Source organism: Neophocaena asiaeorientalis, unplaced genomic scaffold (assembly GCF_003031525.2).
Source record: "Neophocaena asiaeorientalis asiaeorientalis breed wild unplaced genomic scaffold, Neophocaena_asiaeorientalis_V1.1 scaffold7, whole genome shotgun sequence".
Lineage (NCBI taxonomy): Eukaryota > Metazoa > Chordata > Mammalia > Artiodactyla > Phocoenidae > Neophocaena > Neophocaena asiaeorientalis.
In genome coordinates this window covers 23,260,623-23,286,086 of record NW_020185337.1, presented here as the reverse complement: position 1 = coordinate 23,286,086, position 25,464 = coordinate 23,260,623, and the positions used below count along the sequence as shown (strand labels likewise).

Genomic DNA, 25,464 nt, shown 5'->3' with positions numbered 1-25,464 from the left:
ATAAGGGTGATATACCTCGTAGAATGAATTTGGGAGTGTTCCTCCCTCTGCTATATTTTGGAAGAATTTGAGAAGGATATGTGTTAGCTCTTCTCTAAATGTTTGATAGAATTTGCCAGTGAAGCCCTCTGTTCCTGGGCTTTTGTTTGTTGGAAGATTTTTAATCACAGTTTCAATTTCAGTGCTTGTGATTGGTCTGTTTATATGTTCTGTTTCTTCCTGGTTCAGTTTCAGAAGTTTGTGCTTTTCTAAGAATGTGTTCATTTCTTCCAAGTTGTCCATTTTATTGGCATATAGTTGCTTGTAGTAATCTCTGATCCGTTGTATTTCTGCAGTGTCAGTTATTACTTCTTTTTCATTTCTAACTCTATTGAGTTTTCTCCCTTTTTTCTTGATGAGTCTGACTAATAGTTTATCAATTTTGTTTATCTTCTCAAAGAACCAGGTTTTAGTTTTATTGATCTTTGCTGTCATTTCCTTCATTTCTTTTTCATTTATTTCTGATCTGATCTTTATGATTTCTTTCCTTTTGCAAACTTTGGATTGTATTTTTTGGCTCTTCTTTCTCTAATTGCTTTAGGTGTAAGTTTAGGTTGTTTATTTGAGATTTTTCTTGTTTCTTGAGGTAGAATTGTATTGCTATAAACTTCCCTCTTAGATGTGCTTTTGCTGTATCCCATTGGTTTTGGGCCGTCATGTTTTCATTGTCATTTGTTTCTAGGTATTTTTTAAATTTCCTCTTTGATTTCTTCAGTGAACTCTTGGTTATTTAGTAGTGTAATGTTTAGCCTCCATGTGTTTGTATTTTTTGCCATTTTTTCCCCTGGAATTGATTATCTACTCTCATAGCATTGTGTTCAGAAAAGATACTTGATACAGTTTCAATTTGCTTAAATTTACCAAGGCTTGATTTGTGACCCAAGATCACAAATGTTGTATCCTGGAAAATGTTCCATAAGCACTTGAGAAGAAAGTGTATTCTGTTGATCTTGGATGGAATGTCCTATGAGTATCAAGTAAGTCCATTTTGTTTTATGTATCACTGAAAGCTTGTGTTTCCTCATTTATTTTCATTTTGGATGATCTGTCCATTGGTGAAAGTCGGGTGGGGTGTTAAAGTCCCCTACTATGAATGTGTTACTGTCGATTTCCCCTTTTATGGCTGTTAGTATTTGCCTTACGTATTGAGGTGCTCCTATGCTGGGTGCATAAATATTTACAATTGCTATATCGTCTTCTTGAAATGATCCCGTGATCATTATGTAGTGTCCTTCTTTGTCTCTTGTAATAGTCTTTATTTTAAAGTCTGTTTTTTCTGTTATGAGAATTGCTACTCTAGCTTTCTTTTGATTTCCATTTGCATGGAATATCTTTTTCCATCCACTCACTTTCAGTCTGTAAGTGTCCCTAGGTCTGAAGTGGGTCTCTTGTAGACAGCATATATACGGGTCTTGTTTTTGTATTCATTCAGCCACTCTATGTCTTTTGGTTGAAGCATTTAATCCTTTTACATTTAAGGTAATTATTGATATGTGTTTTCCTATTATCATGTTCTTAATTGTTCTGGGTTTGCTATTTTAGGTCTTTTCCTCCTCTGTGTTTCATGCCTAGAGAAGTTCCTTTAGCATTTGCTGTAAAGCTGGTTTGGTGGTGCTAAATTCTCTTAGCTTTTGCTTCTCTGTAAAGGTTTTAATTTCTCCAACAAATCTGAATGAGATCCTTGTTGTGCAGAGTAGTCTTATTTGTAGTTTTTTTCCTTTCATCACTTAAATATGTCCTGCCACTCCCTTCTGGCTTGCAGAGTTTCTTCTGAAAGATCAGCTGTTAACTTTATGGGGACTCCCTAGTTTGTTATTTGTTTTTCCCCTTTCTGCTTTTAATATTTTTTTTTGTATTTAATTTTTGATAATTTGATTAATATGTGTTTTGATGTGTTTCTCCTTGGATTTATCCTGTATGGGACTCTCTGCACTTCCTGGACTTGATTGACTATTTCTTTTCCCATATTATGGAAGTTTTCAACTAAAATCTCTTCAAATATTTTCTCAGTCCCTTTCTGTTTTTCTTCTTCCTCTGGGACCCCTATAATTCAAACGTTGGCGCATTTAATGTTATCCCAGAGGTCTCTGAGACTGTCCTCAATTTTTTCATTCTTTTTTCTTTATTCTGCTCTGCGATAGTTATTTCCACTATTTTATATTCCAGGTCACTTATCCGTTCTTCTGCCTCAATTATTCTGCTATTGATTCCTTTTAGAGAATTTTTAATTTCATTTACTGTTTTGTTCATCATTGTTTGTTTACTCTTTAGTTCTTCTAGGTCCTCGTTAAACATTTCTTGTATTTTCTCCATTCTATTTCCAAGATTTTGGATCATCTTTACTATCATTACTCTGAATTATTTTTCATGTAGACTGCCTATTTCCTCTTCATATGTTTGGTCTGGTGGGTTTTTACCTTGCTCCTTCATCTGCTATGTGTTTCTCTGTCTTCTCATTTAGCTTAACTTACTGTGTTTGGGGTCTCCTTTTCACAGGCTGCAGGTTTGTAGTTTCCGTTTTTTTTGGTGTCTGCCCCTGGTGGGTAAAGTTGGTTCAGTGGCTTGTGTAGGCTTCCTGGTGGAGAGTAGTGGTGCCTGTGTTCTGGTGGATAAGGCTGGATCTTATCTTTCTGGTGAGCAGGACCGTGTCCGGTGGTGTGTTTCGGGTTGTCTGTGAACTTAGTATGTTTTTAGGCAGCCTCTCTGCTAATGTGTGGGGTTGTGTTCTTGTCTTCCTAGTTGTTTGGCATGGGGTGTCCAGCACTGGAGCTTGCTGGTCATTGAGTGGAGCTGGGTCTTAGTGTTGAGACAGAGATCTCTGGGAGAGCTCTCGCCAATTGATATTATGTGGAGCTGGGAGGTGTCTCATGGTCCAGTGTCCTGTACTCTGCTCTCCCACCTCCAAGGCTCAGGCCTGACAGCCAGCTGGAGCACCGAGACTATGTCACCCACACAACTTTGCTTGCCTTGAATTTGACTGTAGCTGTTTTGACTTGGGGATTTGTTCTGGTTTTGTTTTACTCTTGTCTTGTTTTCACTTCCATGAAGCCCGAGACCAGCGTGCAGGGCAAAGGCTGAGGCGTCAGCCAGCGGGGGCAAACTCTGAGGGCTTGACGGACTGCGGGAACGCTCTGAGGTGCCCTGGCTCCACCACCTTTGAAGACGTCAAACTCCCAGTTGTCTTTTTATTAATATGTGGGGTATACAAGCAATTTTTTTTTTTTTTAAGAACCAGAAAACTCTCCTTTTGGAATCTATGTCTATAAGTAGGATCTCAACAATCATGTTTTGCACAGTATTTTTCTGTTAGGGATAGAACCCAGACACATCAAAAATAACATACACTACAACCATCTGTAAGCAAGTGGTGCTGTATGTACCCAACGATTAGTGCATATCTACACACTCCAACATAGAGGATTGTATTCATACACACATGTAAACTAACTCTGCATTCAAAGCATGTAACAAAAGAATGATTTCCCCAGTGGACCAGTCAACTAAACTTGCTGCAAGATTTTATGCTACAATGATCCAGTTTGGGGTTATTCTATAGCAGTTCATACAATGCAGCATTTCCCAAATCAGTGTGGGATTTTTTATCTGGATGAAAATAAGAACATTGCCAGCACCATAGAAGCCCTTCTCTTGCCTTGTGTTCCCACTGCACGCCCTCCACTCCCCCAAAGGCAACCATTCATATTAACTACTAAAATCACAATGAGTTTTACCTAATTTGGATTTTAACTACATATATACTTGATGTATATTATGTGCTCTGCTTTTTTGCTCAACATTTGTTTTCATTTTTTTTTTTTTATATCCAACTTCTCAACCACCAGCACTTTTGCTTCTACCCCTACATCTCTGCTGAAAGTGCTGTGACCAAAGTTACCAACAAATTGGTAACTTGTTTTGAACCCAGCCTTGGAAACAATTCCTTATTAAAATTTTATGATGGTGTACTCCTTTGGCTTTCTTCCTATCTCTCTAAGTTTTGTTGTTGTTTACTTTTAGTTTCCTATTGGTGTTCTGCCCATCTCTTCTATCTTCACATACTCACCTTAGATACCCCACTCCTTGCCAGAGTGTCAAATTTTGACTGCATGCTCTATGTCTCTATTTGTGCCCCAGAGCTCCCACCTGACTCTAGACCACCATATTCTCCATCCAAAAGTTTATATTTGAATACGCCAATATGTCTAAAATTTAATATACTCCCCACACTTCCTTCTCTTCCCATGTTTCCTACTTTAATGAGTAGCATCATTGTTCACCTTTGTTTGCAAGCAGAAAATTGGACATTATCCTTGACCCTACCCTCTTCCTCCCATGTGTATGTAATCACTCATCAAATCGAGATGATTCTTCTTATAAGTGATTTTCCAAATATGGACACCTTCTTGCATTACTTCTACTGCTCCTCCTGCCTCCCTCACCTTAACATACAGCAACAGTCTTAATTCCGGTCACTAAATTCTGCTATTTTTCTCAAATAAAGGAAATACTTCATATACTAATGATCTAATGTCAATGAATGTTAATATAATACTCATATTTTATTGCTCTTCTTATTAGATGATTCCGATAATTAACATTTTATTATAGCAATTGTGATTTCCCAGAAAAATAAATATCTTTTCCTTATAATGTTGTTATCAAATTTATATTCCATTAAGAATTCTTTCATAAAAAGAGAGATGACATTTTGAATATAATCATGAAGAGTTAGGTGATTTAAAATAACTCTTCCATGTTTTTTAATATTTTAGAATTTTAGAGTCTTAATTATTCTTTTTAAGAAAGGAGAGACAGATATTGTACAGTTAGTTTCAATATAAATGCTCACAATTGATGCATTATGCTTGCCAAAACCTAATTATTTTATGCATAGTAGAAAAACATCTTCCTTTGGATCTTTCCACACATAGAGATCATTTTGAATTGATAAAGATTTATTTAAGGGTGACATTAGATCTTGAATCACTAGAACACATCTTAAAGTGTATGTATATGGTTTGGGGAACTGCAACTCATAATTTAATAGGATTTCAAGAATCTATCAGAGTTACACAGACTCCTCACTTCATGTAATTTTAAGTCAAAGCACTTTATAGTTTAACTCAGGAAATTATGTACATGGAAAGTATTTACAAAATATCTTTTCTCAGGATAGACATTTACACCACTTTGGGTTATCTAGAAAGTCCAAATGAAAACAATTAATTCCTAAAATTAAGAGCCATATAATAACACTTTATCATCTTAATTGAATTTGCAAAAATAAATAAATATAAACATTTATTTGAACATCACTTCTTAAATTAAATGTCTCAGTTTTGTGTATGGTCATCTTGTCTAATGGCAAATCACTTGCATTTACCTACAAATCTGAAGCAAAAATATAGAGTTCCAGACATGTCAAACTTAATCAAACATTGTATTTTAATTTTGAGTTGGAAGAAAATAAAACACTGAATCTCTGTATTTTAATACAAGTCCTTGTAGTTAATAATGACACTATTAATTTGTTTTTAATTCTAAGTACTCTTTGCACTGAAAAATCTATACATTTTACTATCAAGGCAACAAAATGCAAGCGTGCAGGGTGTCCACCATCTGACGAGAGGATTTAGTATTTCTTATTTTTTAGGTACGCGGGCCTCACTGTTGTGGCCTCTTCCGTTGCGGAGCACAGGCTCCGGACACGCAGGCTCAGCGGCCATGGCTCACGCGCCCAGCCGCTCCGTGGCATGTGGGATCTTCCCGGACCGGGGCACGAACCCGTGTCCCCTGCATCGGCAGGCGGACTCTCAACCACTGTGCCACCAGAGAAGCCCTAGTATTTCTTTTAAATATTCAAAACTATGTCTGATCTCACTTAAGATTTATTGGATCCCATTGCATAGATTTCCAAGTTTGTTAATCAAACAAAGCATGATTTAAGATATTTGATGCTTGCAGTGACGATTTATCTTAAATATCCTAGTAAAAATCAAGGGATTTTTGAATAACGTCAAAAATTCTGGAGAAAAATTAAGAATGTTATCTGATGCTTATTGTAAAATAATAAAATAATTCATCTTATCCAAAATGAAAAGAAATACTATTTTATGGAAAACTTTATAACTACTAAAATAATACCCTAATCATGTAATAACAGTTGATAATGTGCTGGTTCTTTTTTCTTTACCATTAACCTTTTCCTGTTTGCAAAGTACCCTTTACTTTCTTCCATGTTGTGTGGTGGCAGAAAGAATAATAAACTGGAACTCAAGAAATCTGTTTATCTTTGTATCTACCAGTAAATAAAGACTGGATAAAGACAAGTTTCTTAACTTCTCTGGCCTTAGTTTATTTTTCTAGATTCTATTCATTTAGGGACTTTTTAGTTTTCTGGGCTTTCTTTTTAGAAACTCTCTGGGGGAATGAATTCTGGGTGGAAAAACTGATTACTTTTTATCCTTACTATATCTGTCCTTTTTATCATTGTCTGTCTGAGATGATGCATTCTAAAGGAAAGGAAACTTATCTTTTCAAGTTGCTTTAACTGTCACAGTAGTCTATACACATAGGTACTTAATACATAATTTTAAAATAGATTGCCTTTTCACAATTGTTATTTTTTTATTCATGATACTAATATTTTATAATAGAGTGACTTTCTAAAATCATGTCATTATACAACACCTGTCACTAAACTTCACAAAACCGACGTGGGTTTAGTGGTGAAGTATTTTAACAGAAGGAGAGAAAGAAATAGACGTATGTTTCCTATTCACATATAAGTATAAATACATCTTGCTGATACAGACAATCCATACAAGTTAGTTTTGCTCTCTCCAAAGGGTCATTCTAGAGCTTGATACCCTGTTTAATAACGGTGAACCACTGAAAATATATTGCAGAAAACGGCCTGGTGAGACCACAATGAATATTAAAACACCCCAGATAATTCCAGCATTACTTAAAACCACTACCTTTTCTAAACGATTATGTTAACATCACTTTATCATAGTTAAGGAAAAGTTTTGTGATTATTCGAAAAGATAAAACCTCATAATATGATTGCTGATTGCCAAGTGCTTTTGTTATCAAATATCACTTTATGATTCAAAATATTAAAAATGTAGACCATTTGCATTATACATAATTTTGACAGAATGGCAGAATCATTACAATCTTCATTAAACGTCATTGCATTTAGTATAAATAATTTCAATAAAATTGCTACCATATTACCTTCCAGTTGTTAACAGAATCATATAGATTTTCTTCTCTCCAAATTCAATAGTTTGTAGTACACTGTAGCTCCTTTAAAAACAACGTTTCACTATGTCTCTATTGAAGTTTGTATTGATGGTTCAGATTTCTGAATTGCAAATTTTATTTATCTTTACAACATACTGATCTACCTTGCCTTCCTTAGCAATATCAAATCGTATCCCAAACACAGCATCATTTTCCCCTCGATAGGTGCAGGCAGCAGTATTCTAGGGAAAATTCTTTTGTACTGATATTGCCAGAGATCATTATTCAGTCTTTGCTGTGTTACCATAAAAATAACATATTACTCACACTTTATTTTCATTGTATTTATTAGTTTCTAGCTCCACTATTCCACCATTAACAATATTTTGAATAAAAATCCTACGTAAACATACAATTTAATTCTTATTGATGCTTGATAGTTTGTATACCATTAAAAATATTTTCTGCTATTGCTATAGATTTCAACTACTTTTATTTAGCCACATCCATGTATCTTCATATTATGGGAGTGGGGGATAGGAGTTGGTAGATTAGACTGCCTGTTTAATAAAATAAGTTAGTAAAGATAATTGATATATTTCCATACACTTTCAGACCTGGAAGAGATCTTCCGGTTGGACTAGTTTCTATAAATACTCTGGTGTATCATGCAGTAGAGATTTTATTTATGCTGATGTAGGAGAGCAAAACTGCCACCCCCAAATGTCTCTTTGGTATTAATATTATTTCAAGCTGAAAACAATCAAAGCCCGAAAGACTTGGAAAGTAACTTCAACCTTCCCCCAGCTGCCCTGAAGAAAGAGGATAGAGGACCTCTTCCAGGAAGGGAGCTATCACCACAGGTTACCATAGTATGAACTAGGGGTGTGGACAGAAAGGAACTCAGCAAAGTCTGCTTCTTAAAATAACTCTGTGTCCCATTGTTTGTGCAGGGCTAAGAGAACATTCATTTACCAAACACTTGTTTTTCCATCTCCATGTGTGTTGCTTTCCTCCCCTTTGAAGCACAAAATCCCTACCTCAACATCCTCTTTTGTCTTTAGCTGAAAATGGTATTTAAGGTGAGGGTTTCAGCCATTTTGGTGAGTTACCCAGTTTTCTTGGGTCTCTCCCATGTATACACGTTATTAGATTTTGATTTTCTCCTGCTAATCTGCCTTATGTGAACTTGATTCTTAGACCAGCCAAAAGGACCCAGAAGGGTAGAGGAAAATTTCTTCCTCCCTGACACTCTTCTCTTTGTCCATCTCCCATCTCTCATCCCCTAAAGTCCAAATCCACTCATCCTGAAGACCCATTCAATTGCTACTACTTTCATAAACTCTCCTTGATTCCCAGTGCTGGAGGTTATATTCTTAGTTCACTTTATATTTTACGTAGGCCTTCCTATGACATTTATCCCCTTGTATCTTACACGATAGTATACAATATAATCTAATGTAAACAATTTTTCCTGATAAACCATAATATTCCTGTCATCCTAAGCACACAGAACAACGCCTACTACAGAGTGAAGTTTAGTGGCAAACACATAGACTTCTTAACTGGTTTGGCATAGGTCTGATAATAAACTCAGCCACTTGGTTCTTAACTTCTCTGTGTTTCAGTTTCTTCATATAATCATTGAACGATAATGCTGCTTTCTTGTTATCTTTGAAAAGTTTTCTAGCCTTGTGACACACTTTAAAGGATTAACTGTTTACCGAGATATCCCAACTGTATTCTGCTTGCAATTTAAAGTGGAAATGCAGTTTAATTAAATCTGAAGAGCATACTGACGTCTTGCCTTAAAGCTTTGTAACAAGCAGCTATTTCACATTTATTACTTTGCTAGTTTCAAATATTACATAAAATATAATTCAGTGTTTTAATATAAAATGATCATGTGGTAGTTACTATCCTTATTTATATGAATTTTCAGAGATTTAAGTAATTTTTCCAATATTAGACAACAGATGGATGACAGAGGCATAACTCAAAAAGGATCTTTTGGGCTTCCCTGGTGGCGCAGTGGTTGAGAGTCCGCCTGCCGATGCAGGGGACACGGGTTCGTGCCCCGGTCTGGGAAGATCCAACATACCACGGAGCGGCTGGGCCCGTGAGCCATGGCCGCTGAGCCTGCACATCCGGAGCCTGTGCTCCGCAATGGGAGAGGCCACAGCAGTGAGAGGCCCGGGTACCGCAAAAAAAAAAAAAGCATCTTTTTATACCAAGTACATATCCTATTTCCTACCTTTTTGTAAAAAAGAAATATATACATAGGTATATATTTGGAAAGTCCTATATATGTGAGTGCATATAAAAATACTGAAGATTATCCATCTATCTATCATCTATTTATCAATCTAAAATCTCACTTAACTTTCATTACTTGGTGATTTTCAAATACCAACCAGTTAATTTAATGATTTTTTTTCTCTTTCTTTTACACACAGCTCCAAACTTTCCCTTCTGTTTTTTGCCTCTTACTCTTTTTTCTTTGAGTTATTTTTAATGAATAACCTGTCATACACTTTTTTAACCAAATCATCTTTACAACTTTGCTCTATAAAGTATACTCAATTTTAAGAAGTCTTTAAGCATCTTAAACATATATAATTGATTCCAAAATATCTTAACATAAATATACTTTTCAATTCTTATGCTAATTATTGTTCTTAACACATATGCAAACTTTATCTATTAATCAACTTTGGTTTTTCTATAAAATAAAAAAAATTGTCAGTATGTAAATAATTGTTTTTGATATATGGTGACAGTGAAGTGCTGTTCCTACTCTAAAAATAACCTTGGAAGCATCATTGTGGAATTAATATCTTAAACTAGAATCAATAGGAACTGATAGTAAATGTTATCAAACATTTCCAGCTCTGCATTTTAGAATTATAACTCCCTTAGCTTTTACATTCGTTTCAATACAGCCACACACTTAAATTATCTCAATTATATACTTCTCTTAAGAAACAGTCTGTACTTTGAGATCAAGCAAACACACCAAATTGGGTAAAGAAACAGAAAAAAGAACAAAGAGGAATTAGAGAATGAATCTTATACTCACGGAATGTTCTATAAAATTCTTCAAGAGCCAGGTGCTTGTCTGAGTTAAAATCATCATATTTCAGTAGATCATACAAAGAACAATCAGAAAGGTCCTTGCCAAGTTCTTCCTGTTTTATCACCTGACAAGAAAATTAAATTCAGGCAATTATATCTGTCTTAACATTTCTTTAGTATAATTAATTATATGTAAATCACTTAATAGGTAATTTAAGTCTGTAGTTGGGCAAAGAACTGAACCTATGAGAAACCTGGGTTTTCAGCTACTGGACATTTATTTTCAACTGTTTCAAAGATATACGTATAAATTTGACTTAGTTGCTTTGACGTTAAGATATGTACTTAGAATTTAGCCTGAATCTTCTAATACAGAAATCTCCCAGTAGGACCCAGAAAATCTGAACACTAAAAGGACATTTTTGTATTTCAGTCATTTCCTTTCCTCCACTTACATTGACTCAAGGAAATACCTGCACATGAAAATTTCCTCCAGTGTCTCAGTGACCCATGTCAAAATAGAACAGCTCTTCTCCAACAAAAATAGTGAGGAAATTTGGTCCAACTTTCATCTTCCTATTATTTGTAAAAAATGAAGTTAGTATTTTTTTTCTCTTCTGCCTAAACTCCTTTCCAGCTGGAAATGAAGGCATTTGGTATTCGGAATTAACTCCCTGGGTCACAAAGGAGCTATTCAACAAATGACTGTTTCCAGGAGCCAGATAGAATTAATGCACCGATTGATCATGGAAACCTACCCAAGCATGGGTGAGGAAAATCACCAGACTGCTTTTCTACTCTGTGCTCTGTCCCATGGACTGGGGCAGTAGCTTTTTTATACTCTGTTTTTTACCAGACAGATACAGCCTGTCTGGTAAAAGAGGTCTCCAAGATTTTTCAAACATTCCTTTTCATTCTGGGTGGCTGCATAGCTGTGTCCACGGTCTTTCATATTTGTCCACAGAGGGAGTGGTTCATATTGCTTGGAGCTTTGCTTCCCCGTGTTTTTCTTTTCTTTTTTTTTTTAAGTTGGTGCAATCAGGAAACACAGACTCTGAAGTCATCCAGCTCTGGGTTCAGACCATGCCAAGGACACTTAATAGTTCTAGAATATCTGGCAAGTCACTCAACCTTTTCTCAATTAGAAATTAAAGATAGTAACCTCTATCTCTCCTGGTTGTTGTGCAGACTTATAAAAACATGTATATGCTTATACACACACATATCGTCAAGTGCAAGACATACAGTATACGTTCAGACCTAATCAAAGTTAAAAATAATGATGTTTATTTGATGTGCTTCTCATTTACAATAATTCACTGCAGACTTCCACACCAGCTTTGTGCACATTATAGTTGTATATTCACGATCCTTTATTGTTTCTTTTGGTAGAGCGGGATGAGTCAAGCTTTGTCACAGCAATGGCAGACTGGTGACAGGAGTTACTAAAGAGCTATTTTTAACCTTTTATGGAACATCCATAAGTTAGAAGTTGTTATGCCTGCGCTTGGATGAGCTGCAGAGACAGCACTGAGGACGGAGCTTAGCCGATGGATCACTAGAAGCTCCAGCCCCTCCTGTAGCCACCTGAGTGGTGACATGCAATGACAGCACCTGCACTGCTAAATACGACTTTTACACATCATGTGTTCTCTCTTCTTGTTTACTGGATTCAAATTTCATTGGCTAAGCGGCATTTGCTGCCTTAGAAGGGGAGGAAAGTGAATGATTTATCTGCTTTCCATATAAATGGATATTGTCAATAGTGAGGATTAAAGCCCTAGGCTTTAGCACAGTCTAGCTGGAGGGATTAACAAAACTATCTAATGGCTGAAGCTATCTCTCCTGTAAGCCTAATGGGGAAACAAGTACTGCTTTTCTGTTTAGAAAGCAACGGCGCTCTCAACCACTCTCCCTCTGTTATTCGTTAGATAACGGGAAGTGACTTTTCCCAGGTAGCGGAGGGGCAGTGTGTTTGATCTTACCTCACTACACTCTTCCTAAAGACCTGCAGTGCCAGCGCTGCAGTAATTTTTAGGATGCAGTGACACCAGGATTTGGTCAGATATTTAAATACTATTTTTAGTGACTTTTAGTCACGTACCTGTTTGTGAAACGATGGAACAGAAAGTTGGGGGAGAAGCTTTCATCATTGTACTGCATGTCTCATATTTATTTCTGTTCTAATATTTCACTCAAGTTAAATCATGTGTAGACCCAGAGAACAGACTCCTACTTTTTTTCCTTGAAACTGGTTTTGACATAAGACTAGCTTGCTTTTGATTTGATCTTGAACTTGATTTGATCATGATTATAAAACTCCAGCTGGATATGCTGTTTTAATGAATGTGCTTTAGAAAAGTGCATGGTCCTGGCTAGTGAGCTTTTTATAAAAATCCTTGTTCACAGATGCTTGGCCATGCCCACGCACAGGGGAGAGGTGACTCACTCCCTCATTCTTCCATATTTTAAATACACGTTTTCCTCATTTAGTCCATTTTTGGTCAATGAAATAGCCTACTTAAGACATGCTTCCTAGTAACTTTTTCTCTCCTTTGTTTCCTGATGGGAGCATGGGTCCACTCTGGGGTGTTCCAAATGCGGAAGATACTTTCCTATAGACCTTTTAACCAGCCTGGGAAAACTGCTTCAGATATTTGGAGCTCTGATAGCCTTAACGAGCTGAATGTGTGACTGGGGGAAAGAAAGTATAAAACAAAATAGTAGTAATACATTAAGCACTCTGGTGCTGGGGATCCAAACTTGTAGGACATTTATTTCATTTACCGTCTGGCTCTGGTTCCAAAGACTTCCCACTGTAGCTTCCTCAGAATGCATGTGTTACATCTGAACTAGAGATTCTTGACAAGGCCAGACTCACTGAATATACTGTCATTGAAGTATCTTATGTTGAAACTTTAGTCTAGGAGGCCAGTCACAGTTTCATTTGCAAAGTATCTTTTGAATTCAGGTAAGTACATTGTTTTTTTAGGCATAATGTTATTGCACACTTAATAAAATATTGTGTAGTGTAAAAATCACTCTTATATGCACTAGGAAACAAACAAACAAAAATTATGTGACTTGCTTTATTGCAATACTGTGGTAGTCTGGAACCAAACTGCAATATCTCTGAGACATGCTTGTACACTACACAGAATCTCAGATGACGATAACTTATCTAAAGATAAATAAAACTGGAAAGAGAAATAGAAAGTGCCAGAGGTAGATGTAGAGGGCTGTCTCCCTGCTAAGAGATGTATGGTTATTAGATTTCTGGGGATAAGGCATGATTTGGACATCCAGGTTTATTATATTAACTCACAAAAGCAATAAGATACGTGTAGTTGATTTTGATGGTCTCAAGTCGGGTCATGGTGATGAGACCATCTGTGTAGGGGGTAGGAAGACAGAGGAGTCTAATCTTCCAGTTTTGTGTCTTGTTCTTTCCTCTCCTTGGTGGAGTGGGAGAAAAGATGAACTCATGAGATATACCACTCATACTGCCAACTACTAATTGGCACTTGCCAGTTCCCTCTACAAGGATTAAACCATGCGCTGCTGCAGCTGCTGACCTTCAACACCCCCTGAAAGTTCAGGTGGAGAGCAGAAATGAGGCCCTCTGTGCTCTGCAAAAAAGTGGCAGAACAGGTCTTCAGATAGTTAGATATTTTCAGGAGACAATTTTATGAGCTCAATTCTTGTATCTCCTCATATCTAGAAAAGCACTAAAATCCTTTGTGGTGACGTCTGTTCCTTGTGACGAGTAACCTTCACGAGACCAGCAGAAACCTTCTGCAAAAAATATGTGCTTGATTGCATGTACTCCCTCTTCACCAAAATCACATGTATACTGACCTGCCCCCCAAAATCTTTGGAGCAGTTTCTCAGAGCTCTCCGAAATGCTGTCTCCCGGGCTATAGTCCTCATTTTGCCCCAAATAAAACAACTCACAGCTCTCACGTTGTGCATTTTTTTTTTTCGATTGATAATGCTCAAGTAATCTGAGTTCTTCCTCATCCTTTGAAACTATTTCTCTCAAACTAATCATGCCTGTGTCAGAATCACAATGGTCTTAGTAGAGTTAGAGCTCAGTGATCCTCTATTTTAAAGAAAGTCTATCACGTTTGTGAAGTTAAGCAGAGGTAGATATATTCAGTCCTTTACTTGACAAATGTGTAGGCTCAGAAAGGCTCCAAGGCTCAGAAAATAAACAGACTCCTGTGGTAACAATACACATCTCCAGGCACTGGCTTTTAACTTTCTCCCACATCAGTATAGGTTGGCTCTTCTATTACTTGGTCCTCCAGACTACTTCTTATCCACTTTCTTCCTTTCTCCCTCTCTCCCTTCCTCCATCCCTCTTTCTTTCCTTTCTTTACAACCACCGTATGCCAAGAATAGTTCTAGGGACTGGAGATTAATTAGTAAGAAAGAATGACTTCCTTATGGAGTTAATATTCTAGAAACGGTGAGTGGGAACATGTAATCAATTGAAAAAAACAAGATAATTATGGATGGTCAACAGCGCTTAAAAATAAACAATGTGAAAGGACAGAGGGTAAATAATTAATATTACAAATTATAATGGTTTATTCATATATAACTGATGCTACCCTGCAATAGGTATATTAAAAGAAAAGAATTGCATAAAACAATCACATCTTCTAAGTTCTCTTTTAAGTTTCGTAACATGCTTAACACGTTAGAAGACGCTTAAAAAATCATTAGGGCCAACATTAATTTTGAAAGACTAGCTGAAGAGATAAAATTATTAAACAATTGGTGGGATGAAAACTATTTTAGTTTTAAGGCATTCTATGTGGCTCACAGGGATTCTCTGAACATGAATGCCAACATTTTTAGTATACTTTGACATTCTAAAAGAATGCTACAAACAATATATTTAAAATTTTTTAAAAACTTAATTTTAAATTTCAAGTTGTCTTATGATACTATGAACAGAGTTAAAGCAAAAAAAAAAAAAAAAAGAATATTTGAAACTACTTACTAAGGTTTCCAGCTACAATTGAAATTACTGTTTATTAATTGGAGCCCTGAGCTACACCTAACACAACAATACAGGCCTTACCTTTCTGTTTTAAGTGCTAATTGTTGCTGTTATTATTCTGAAATCCTTAGCCCTTGGAAGGAAATTCCCAGTTCTACTAGGATCTACCTACTGGCATTGCCAATGCCATTTTAACACCTGGTTTCTGCTGCCTTATTTTGTATACCTGACAGGTTTATGGGGTTTGTAAACGTTGAATAGGATTAATTACCATGGCACTCCCAGACAGTCCTCACTTATCTCCTTCTCTACCCAAACAAAGGCTTATTTATTTGCATTTAGTTTGTTTCCACTAAAATAGCATTTTATCTGTGGGGTAAAACAATTCTTACCAATCTCATTATACATAAATATGTTGACTAGCTAAAAGAACCCTTTTAAAAATCTTTAAAACTGTAATAGGCTTAACAACTCAAAATAAAGACTAACTGCCCATTCCCTATGTAGCAGTTCTAATAAATTTTTAAGAAAATGGATATGTACAAAGTCTGCAGAGACATCAGCACCATGCCTATCCTGTTAGCTTAAAAATATCTAGCGTTATTTATTCTTGCTTTTTTATTTAATTTTGTAAATGAATTCACATATGGTAGTCATTGAGCAAATGGCTCTTTAAGTCAAATATATATAACATAATAATCTAAATCCTGAGAACAAGTAGTTCCTTTTATTATTTTAATAAACAGTTGTCATGTGTGCACATTAAGGAAATATTTCATTCTAATATGTATTCCTAATGTGAATCAGCTTATTAAGACGACAGAACCTAAATGAAGAAAAAAGCTAAATCAATATACTCAATACAGCTGCTAATTTAAACTCAGACTCACAAGGGAATGACTTTGCATACTTAAACTCCATGGGCGGTTATTTTATGAAACGGGGAGAAGGCTGAGGAACACATTTGCCAAGCCATTAGCACCATTTCACTTCAAGAGCTCTACGTTGGCTGCTCTTAAATTAAGCAAGGAGAATTTTAGGCTGAGGTTGGCTTGGCACATACAATACAACCAACCCCTAAACCTGTAAATGCCTCAAGGTTATGAAATCAACACCTAAGGACAACCAGTCCTAAGGACAACAACTAGGCTTTAATCTGTAGCCAATTAGTACTTTCCTTACTTTGCTTTCACCTTCTCTCTGTAAAAGTTTTCCCTAGCTCCCGTCCGCAGAATGCTTCTAACACCTTTTGGTATGGCGCTGCCAGATTTGAATGGATTTTTGCTCAGATAAACACAACATTTTAATATGCTTCAGTTTATCTTTTAACATTGCTAATAAACTCAAGGGTGCCATTCTGCTGAGTGAAGTCTGCGTATGTATCCCCTCATTTTACTCTGAGGAACCATGATGCAAGAAGTAGTTGTCCTTTCTCTAAGGGACAATTTATACAAATTCTCTTGTGCTTCTAACCCTGGTTAATCTCTGTGACCCTATAAAATCCAAGTCTTCCCATATTGCTCTGCACACTTCCCAATCTGACCTAATCTCATTTCCTTTCCAACTCAAACCCATCATAGTATCCTCTGTAAATCCTGCTCTCTGATCAGAAAATTCTCTTTTGGCTTCTATTTTTATGAAAACATGTTCTTCACCATACTGACTTTAAGAAAATCTGGCTACCCCTTAAGAAAACCAGTTGTCCAATAATTTTAACAATTGGAGACTAATTATTTTCTCACGTCTATTCTACCTCAATGGAAGGAAGATGGTCAAAAATTAAATGCTTCCCTATTGGCACTTCTGGATTTCTTCCTCCTCCCAAATGAATTTTCTTTCATCAGATAGATAGATAGATAGATAGATAGATAGATATATAGACAGATGGATGGATGATAAATAGAAGCTACTCCTTTGAATGTCAGGTCATTCAGTTACATAATTCTTTCCTATTCTCTCCCCATAATTCACCAATGATTTACCCCTCAATTCACAATATTTCTGTCTACCTTAACTCTTTATCAATATCCCCAGAAACTTCAAAATGCATATGAATAAACCACCAGGAAGAGTTCTATGCTTCTTTTCATAGCAAATGATCATTAACCTTCTCTCTTCCAATGACCTTTTCCCACGTGCCAGCCTACCAAAAGGAATGTGATCATACCTTAGGTCACTTCATCCTGAAATCCTTATTTCAAGCATTACAGGTCTGTTTTGGAATAACATATGTTCTTAAAACCAGAAATGTGTTACTGTGTAGCTGAGTGGCTGACCATACTAGTCACATACACAATACTTAGGGGAGAAACCCTGTTTGTTACTATGTTTCAAATAAAGACTATACTTTACATTTGTTAAGGCTTTTTCCGTGAGCTATTATCCTATGAGACATACATTTGAATATTAAGCAAATTTGGAGCATATTCCTACAAGAACAATTTTCACTGAAGCGAGCATTAGTAAAGCTCAGATTTCACCATAGACCCAAAGAGAGCCCTGGATTCTTGCTGTTGGAGAAGGCAATTTAAGAGAAGCAGGAAAGAGATACAGATAATAGAGATGAACCTCAGACACTTGTTTAGATTTGGGGAATGGAACTAAGAGAGAACACCAAACAAGCAAAGGTTTCACACCGTCAGCCTGGTCTTTGGGAAGAGCCAGAAAATTTGATTTTGCCTTTAGTGCATAGAACTGGTTACTGGCTGAGACCACTCAGTTCTACCACCTCATTCTGGATAGGACCCAGGCAGTATAGCACAGATTTAAGAAAAGATACAGGGCTGCCTAGACTAAAGTAAATTAAATTTCCATTTACCCATTGTCAATAAAGAGAGAATAGACATCTTAAAACAAGAATGCTCAACAAATACTTTAAATGTGATTGAAATATTACCTTTGTCATATAGTAATTAAGACATGTATATGGGAGAGGAGAGAGTGATGAGCTGTTCTGTTCCTGTAAAAATGCTCCCACACTCTCCCCTGTCATCCAACCCCATGTCCCTCAGGAAGGCAAAAATCCTCACCAAGGGTGAAAATGGACATAATACACACTTGGGGAAAGAGAGAGAGGTGGGAGTTCGCTTGGTTCTGAGGGTATAAAAAATAAGGCAGAAGACAGAAGATAAGAATTTCTACTAGTCTCAGGGATTGAAGACTTATTTGCCAAAGGAAAGACTGTGCCAGATATTGCTTTATTTTTTTTTAACATCTTTATTGGAATACAATTGCTTTACAATGGTGTGTTAGTTTCTGCTGTATAACAAAGTGCATCAGCTATACGTACACATATATCCCCATATCCCCTCCCTCTTGCACATATCGGTTTTTGATATTGGTGTTATTATATTCTATAACTTGCCATTAGTTTTTAAGAAAGGCACATAGATGTTGGCGACTAATGAAAGTGATGTATTTGGTTATACACATTTAGGGGGAGAATATAAATAAAACAGAACTATATTGTTTTGAGTGATAAGGAATTTGGAGCCCCAGGGAAAATTAAGGAGTTGAAACTGAGAGATAGACTTGGGTCCTGCATCTGTGGTACAGAAAATGCAAGGTATGATCTGGACAGAGCACAAGGAAAAGAAAAGTGTACAAAGTGCTTCATCTAAACTGGATTTCAATGTGTGATTTGTGTAATATGTGATATAATCCCATCCTCTACCACCCTATACATCTTCAGTCATTCAACCAAGTACATATTGCTTTTTGCAAATGGATTGTGTGTGTGTGTGTGTGTGTGTGTGTGTGTGTGTGTGTGTGTGTGTAGCTCAAAGAGAAATGCAAAGGGAATGACAGACATCTGGATTATAGAAACGTAATACTATTATTACAATTACTACTACTATTATCAGTACTCAGTTACTGTACTATACTAACTGAGGACTTATATATTTTTAAAATGTTTAAATTGTAAAATACAGTCAATTAAAGCATATTGTTTCTTTCATAACACATCTATGTCTGTCTTAATCAAGATATTGCTTTCAATTATTTCTTATAACTTGGTTTTATGGGCAAGAAAAAACTGCACAAAACTAGGTATTTTACAGTTTGACAGGTAAGGATATTTTAGTATAATATATATCAGCATCTTAAAAACAAAATATATATGATATTTATTTAAAGTTTAGTTCAATTTAACATCATATCTGTAAAGACGGGGGCACTATATACTCTGGAGAAAAATGCCCAGCACCACAGTGGTTGCAGAATGATGCCATGTACGTGTCTCTAGCCTAGAACTCAGGATTTAACAACATTCATATTAGCTACGTGAGATAAGCAGATGAGTACTTCAAATGATAGGAGCAAAATAAATAATGAATAAATAAATAAAACATGCTACCATTTAGTTTTCCTAATTTCTTGGAATAACCAAACTATTTTTCTTCTTTTGTAAGAAACATTTTTTCATTGTGAAAATTGGTATTAAAATGTTTGCATATTTAATAATGTGTACATAGATTTCTGGGTTATAATGGCCGATTTGTTGTCACCTATCAGCCGATTGTAAACATTAAAAAATGCAGGGTTTCCCTGGTGGTGTAGTGGTTGAGAATCTGCCTGCCAATGCAGGGGACACGGGTTCGAGCCCTGGTCTGGGAAGATCCCACATGCTGCGGAGCGACTGGGCCCGTGAGCCACAATTACTGAGCCTGTGCTCCGCAACAACAGAGGCCGCGATAGTGAGAGGCCTGCGCACCGTGATGAAGAGTGGCCCCCGCTTGCCACAACTAGAGAAAGCCCATGCACAGAAACGAAGACCCAACACAGCCATAAATAAATACATTTTTTAAAAATGCAAAGGATGAACTGGATGGAAATATTGATCAGTTGCTTATCCACTAACTCAAGCATGTGTGCCCTCTTTGTATTTCCATTATCCTCCACGGATAATCCTCCACAAACTTAGATTGGAAAATTTAACTAGAGCTAACAATTACATCATGTTTTCTATGTGCTAGTTATGTTTCTAAGAAGTCTACATTTTCAAAATAATATCAATATCACATCCAGCTTACATACTAGGTGTTATTATCATTGTTGATATGTAGAAAGGGAAGTTGGGACACAGAGAGTTTGGGTCATTTGCTAAAGGTTGCACAGGAATTAAGTAGTAGATATGAGTCCAGGTTCTATAATCAAAGTTCTTAAACTGTGATACTATAGATCTTACCCCCTTTAACTATTGCTTTTTATTATCTCTTTCTTCTCTCAACTACCTCTAGTTTCTAATTTACTTGAAAATCTGCAAGAGAAACTTTAGAATATATATTCATTATGTGGAGTATGAACAGAACACGGGCAGCCAGCTTTTATGCTGAATTTATAAAACCTCAAAGCCAAATTACGTTCATTAATTTTTACTTGTCATTGGCAGTATCTTGGAATTACAGATTACATTTCTGCTAATAATAGCTTGTAAATTATTAGCAGACACCATTAAGATCCTTTATCCTTTTACTCTTTTAATTTAAATTATTTTGAAACTTGATATTAAATGAGGATATTATATGTTTCCAAGCTGATTTTTAAAGTCATATATTTGACTTTAATATTATAATACTTGGAATACAAGTTCTTTAAAAGCAGCTGTAACCTAAAAAGACACAAGTCAAAAACAATATTTATGCTCATAAGAGCTAGAAATGTATTATATCTTTTCCACGGCGTCAGTTACAACCTTCTGGTTTTTTCATAGCTGATTGCTGACAGGTGAGACACTAACATTTCCACTCTATAAAGCTGAAGGAAGGACTGGGGCATGTCTTCAGGGGTTAGTAAGTATTACCTCCCCAGATCCTTCCTTGCCTGTACCTTGTGGATGGTCAACATATAAACAGGATTCTGAAGATCCTTTCTGCTCTCACATGATAACTTTCAGATGAATTGGAAGGGCACTTTTCAGATGTAAAAGCAAATCCAAATCAAAGGTAACAGGAAAAACAAAACTAAACGTTGTAGCAGATGACTTTATTATGGGTTGTGCTCTGTCCTCCCCAAAGATATGTTCAAGTCTTAACCCTGAGGACTTCAGAATGTAAACTTTTTTGGAAATAGGGTCATTGAAGATGTAATTAGATACTGTAAGATGTGGTCCTGCTAGAGTAGGGTGGACCTTCAGTCCAATATGACTGGTATCTTTGAAGAAGGGACAAAATGATGTGAAAACAAATACACAGAGAGAAGCTATTTGACTGCAGAGGAAGGGACTAGAGTGATGCACCTACAAGCCAAGGAATGCCTGGCACTACCGGAAGCTGAAAGAGACAAGAAAAGACTCTCCCCCGCAAGAGGCTTCAGATAGAGCATAGCCCTGCCAACACCTCCATCTCAGACGCTGAGCCTCCAGAACTGACAGAGAGGTTGTCTGAGCCACCCAGTTTGCGGTACTTTGTTATGGCCACCCTAGGAAACTAATATAAACTCGGATGTAGCAGAAACTTGAAACAATTATAGGTGAGTGATGTCAATGCCATTTTTCAGTGATGAGCAATTTTCTTTTTGGACTCAGAAGTGGGTCCTAGATTTGGTCAGATCATGTGTCACACCCAACCACTGGTTAAAGTAGTGTAGACATGTTAACGAACACTAAAAACTATTATAAAATAAAAAAGTAAGAAACAAAACCAAAAACACAATATATTTGAATATGTCAGCCATGCATAGATCCAAGTGACATACCTTAATTATAAATTCATTTTAACTGAATTATGTCATTACTAGAAATGTAAAATTCTAAAGAGTTTCATTCTTGAAAAATAAATTATGACATGTATGACAACATGAATATCTTAATTAAAAGTGGTCTAACTTTACCTTAAAATTCCAGAGTTTCATTCCTTGAATCCCAGGGCCTGGGACTTAGTAACTACTCATTAAATGTAAGCTGAATTAAAGAAGATAATGAAAACGGTGTGTTTTTTAATTACCTAGAATGACAAGTCAATTTGCTCACAAGGTCACTTTGATATGAAGTCTCTAAGCTAAGTTACACTATCCTAAAACTTGAAATACTTGCATAGTAAGACCGATATTCCACATTGTTGGATTTTTTTAAGTAACCCGTAAAATTAAATATGAAATGTGAATGGCATGATGTTGTGGAAATAGACAATTGAATTTTTTTTTTGAAAACTATATTTCCTGTTAAGCACAGCAGCAAAATCCACCTTAAGATCCACTATAGGAATTACAATGGACTCAGAAACACTCCTCAGGGCTATCACCAATCTCCTAGTCGCCCTGGAGTGGCTTATTCTCTCCTTTGCTCCCTAAAAACCTATATATATTTGTGGAGCAATTTTATGTCCATCATTTTACATTTCCATCACTATTCACAAGTAATTTAGGTTCTTAAATCTGGGTATTTCAATTTCCTTCAGCAGTCTGTCTCAGTAACACACACATTAAAATATTTCTAATTTTCCAAAATGGCTCACATAAAGACCTTTTGTCTATTAAAATATTCTCTTCTCTTTAATAACAGTTTGTCTATATGTATCATTTTGGTGGCAATTTTCAAAGAAATGAAATTTAATAATGTCGACATAATATTAAAATCAGATTTAATATACCTGATCTTTGATAATTAAAAAAGTACTGGAGTAGGTCAATAATTGAATACCTTCTTAAATCACTTATTTACAATATGTTATAGTTGTACTCAATTGCTGTTCAGTAATTCCCTTGAATACCTAAACAAGCTTCCATTGACTGATAGAAAATTGGAAACATTACAAAAGCTCCAGAACATATCTGGAGATATTTTATAAACTCTATAAGAGAGAACTGGCAATTCCTTTAGGTATTTAAGGTATAGAAACCGGTCAAAAGTAGGTATCTCTTTTAAATTGTACAACATCATATAAATGTTACTTAAAATTAATACTGCTGATAGAGTAGTCAAATTTTTCTCTTAAAAATATTTTATGTCTATAGTCAATTTATATGAATAAAAATATTTTTATTTATATAGCATAAATTCATACAAATGTAAACATATTGCATACGGTATACTTAAATTAGCTTGTTAATTTAGTCATTAATCTTACCTGAGTTAGTTCATTGATATCTACAAGTCCATTACTGTCGGCATCAAAATATTTAAACATTTGATCCACCAGCAACTTCTTCCGAAATACGTCATCACCGTTAGGGTTTTCATTGTCTTGTGTAACATACTTTTGATTTTGTAAATCTAAAAGCATGCTTTTCATCTTGCTGTATTCAGTGGCCTCGCAGTTAACTCCTGTAACAAAAGAACTAAGTTATTTTCAAAACAATATTATTAGAAAGGAATCATTTATTTTATTAATGTTTTAAGCTGATATCTAGTAGATAACATACTTTGTACATAATATTTATGTTTCTACTTGCATACTTTACCACTTGTACAAGGAAAAAAGAATGGGCTATTTACATGAGAGGACAGAAAATTTTCATTAGTATCAAATCCAATAACAACACAAATACTGTGTGTTTTCTCGATGACAAAGTCATTGATTCTATGAATGTACATAGAAAAACATGATAGCTTCAATTGGCTCCAATGTTTAAATACACTACCTTAGTTTAACTCCTCACTACACATGTCTATAGGTGATAATTTCACAGGTTTTGAACATGAGGTTCAGAGAGATGAAATGGCTCACCCAAACAAAGGGTTAGATTGTGCTGGATTTTGTGCTTAAACTGACATATATATCTGGCTCCAAAAGAGTATAGTAAGTTTTTAATTGGAAATATATATATTTTTTACATTTGGATTTGTTTTGAAGAAGTTTGTGTGTATTTACATTTTTTCTTGATTCTATTTTTTTTGTTTTGTTTTGTTTTGTTTTGCGGTACGCGGGCCTCTCACTGTTGTGGCCTCTCCCGTTGCGGACCACAGGCTCCAGACGCGCAGGCTCAGCGGCCATGGCTCACGGGCCCAGCCGCTCCGCGGCATGTGGGATCCTCCCGGACCGGGGCACGAACCCGCATCCCCTGCATCGGCAGGCGGACTCTCAACCACTGCGCCACCAGGGAAGCCCTCTTGATTCTATTTTTAATGATGCTAAGCTCATATTTGTTTTCTTCCAAAAGTTTATTTATTTACTTATTTTTCTGATATTCATCTATTTCTCCGTTTAGAGTCTTGGTGTATAATATGAAATATGTTTCCATTTTGTATCTTGAAGTCTTAACCTGTCAATTTCATTTCCACAGTTAAAGTATGAGCTTACTGAAGTAACAACACATTACAGATTTTCAGTATCTCCCATAAAATAACCAGCAGAATACTGGGAACTTCACAGTTAATGGAAATAGTTGCTTGGCTCAATATCTTCAAAAATAACTGCAATTGCTCTAATATCTTGACATCATTATTTTACAAAGGATTTTTCTTACAACAGTCTCCATGCTGATGTCTATAACACATTGAAATGAAATGTGCTTACTATTGATAGCAAATGTGATATAAAATGTATACAGAAAATACAATGTGTAATGTAATTTATAAATGAAAAAGTAGGCATTATATTAGCTGAGAATTTTGACAATATATTTTTTAGGAAGAAACCTAACTTTAGAGTTGTAGTTCATTTTGACAATTAAGCTGTGACAGAATCTACATTATTTCTAAAGATTTTAAAATATATGTCTGAGAAGCATGGGGTTGGGGTCGCATTCCTTTTCCCGACAAGATGGAAAACAATCTCTTCCAGAGAGATGAGAGGCTATCTTGTTTTTCAAAAACAGTGAAATGGCTTCTGTTTTTCAGCAATTTTAGTGTTTAGCAATCCTGTCAAGAACTTCATTTTTTACAAGATGTAAACTTTGTACCACAAATTAAGTGAATTTTGCACTATTCTGTTCTCAGTAAAGAATAATAATATGTTTTCATAATAGAACAGAAATCACTGACAAAAGAGAAAAGTAATCAAGTCCAGAGGGATAGGTAACAATTTTGGTGTCTGTGAAAGATGCATAAGAGGAGCCTTCAAATACGTGTGCGTGTGTGTGTGTGCAGCAGGAAGAGGGAGAAAACCATTCGAACAGCCCTCCCTGGGATTTCTGTATTTGACCTTGGA

The 25,464-nt window shown here is 35.8% G+C and overlaps 1 protein-coding gene across 3 annotated transcripts in view; it reads right to left on the bottom strand.

Annotated features, from left to right (window-relative positions):
* Window positions 1-25,464, bottom strand: part of FSTL5 (follistatin like 5) — a 649,684-nt gene that overhangs the window by 313,391 nt on the left and 310,829 nt on the right. For all 3 annotated transcript variants that reach the window (XM_024736115.1, XM_024736116.1, XM_024736117.1), the window contains exons 4-5: window positions 23,443-23,639; window positions 10,370-10,490 (exon numbers count right to left, since the gene is read on the bottom strand). In XM_024736115.1, the coding sequence (XP_024591883.1) occupies window positions 10,370-10,490; window positions 23,443-23,639 (318 nt within the window). The remainder of the gene's footprint in view (window positions 1-10,369; window positions 10,491-23,442; window positions 23,640-25,464) is intronic.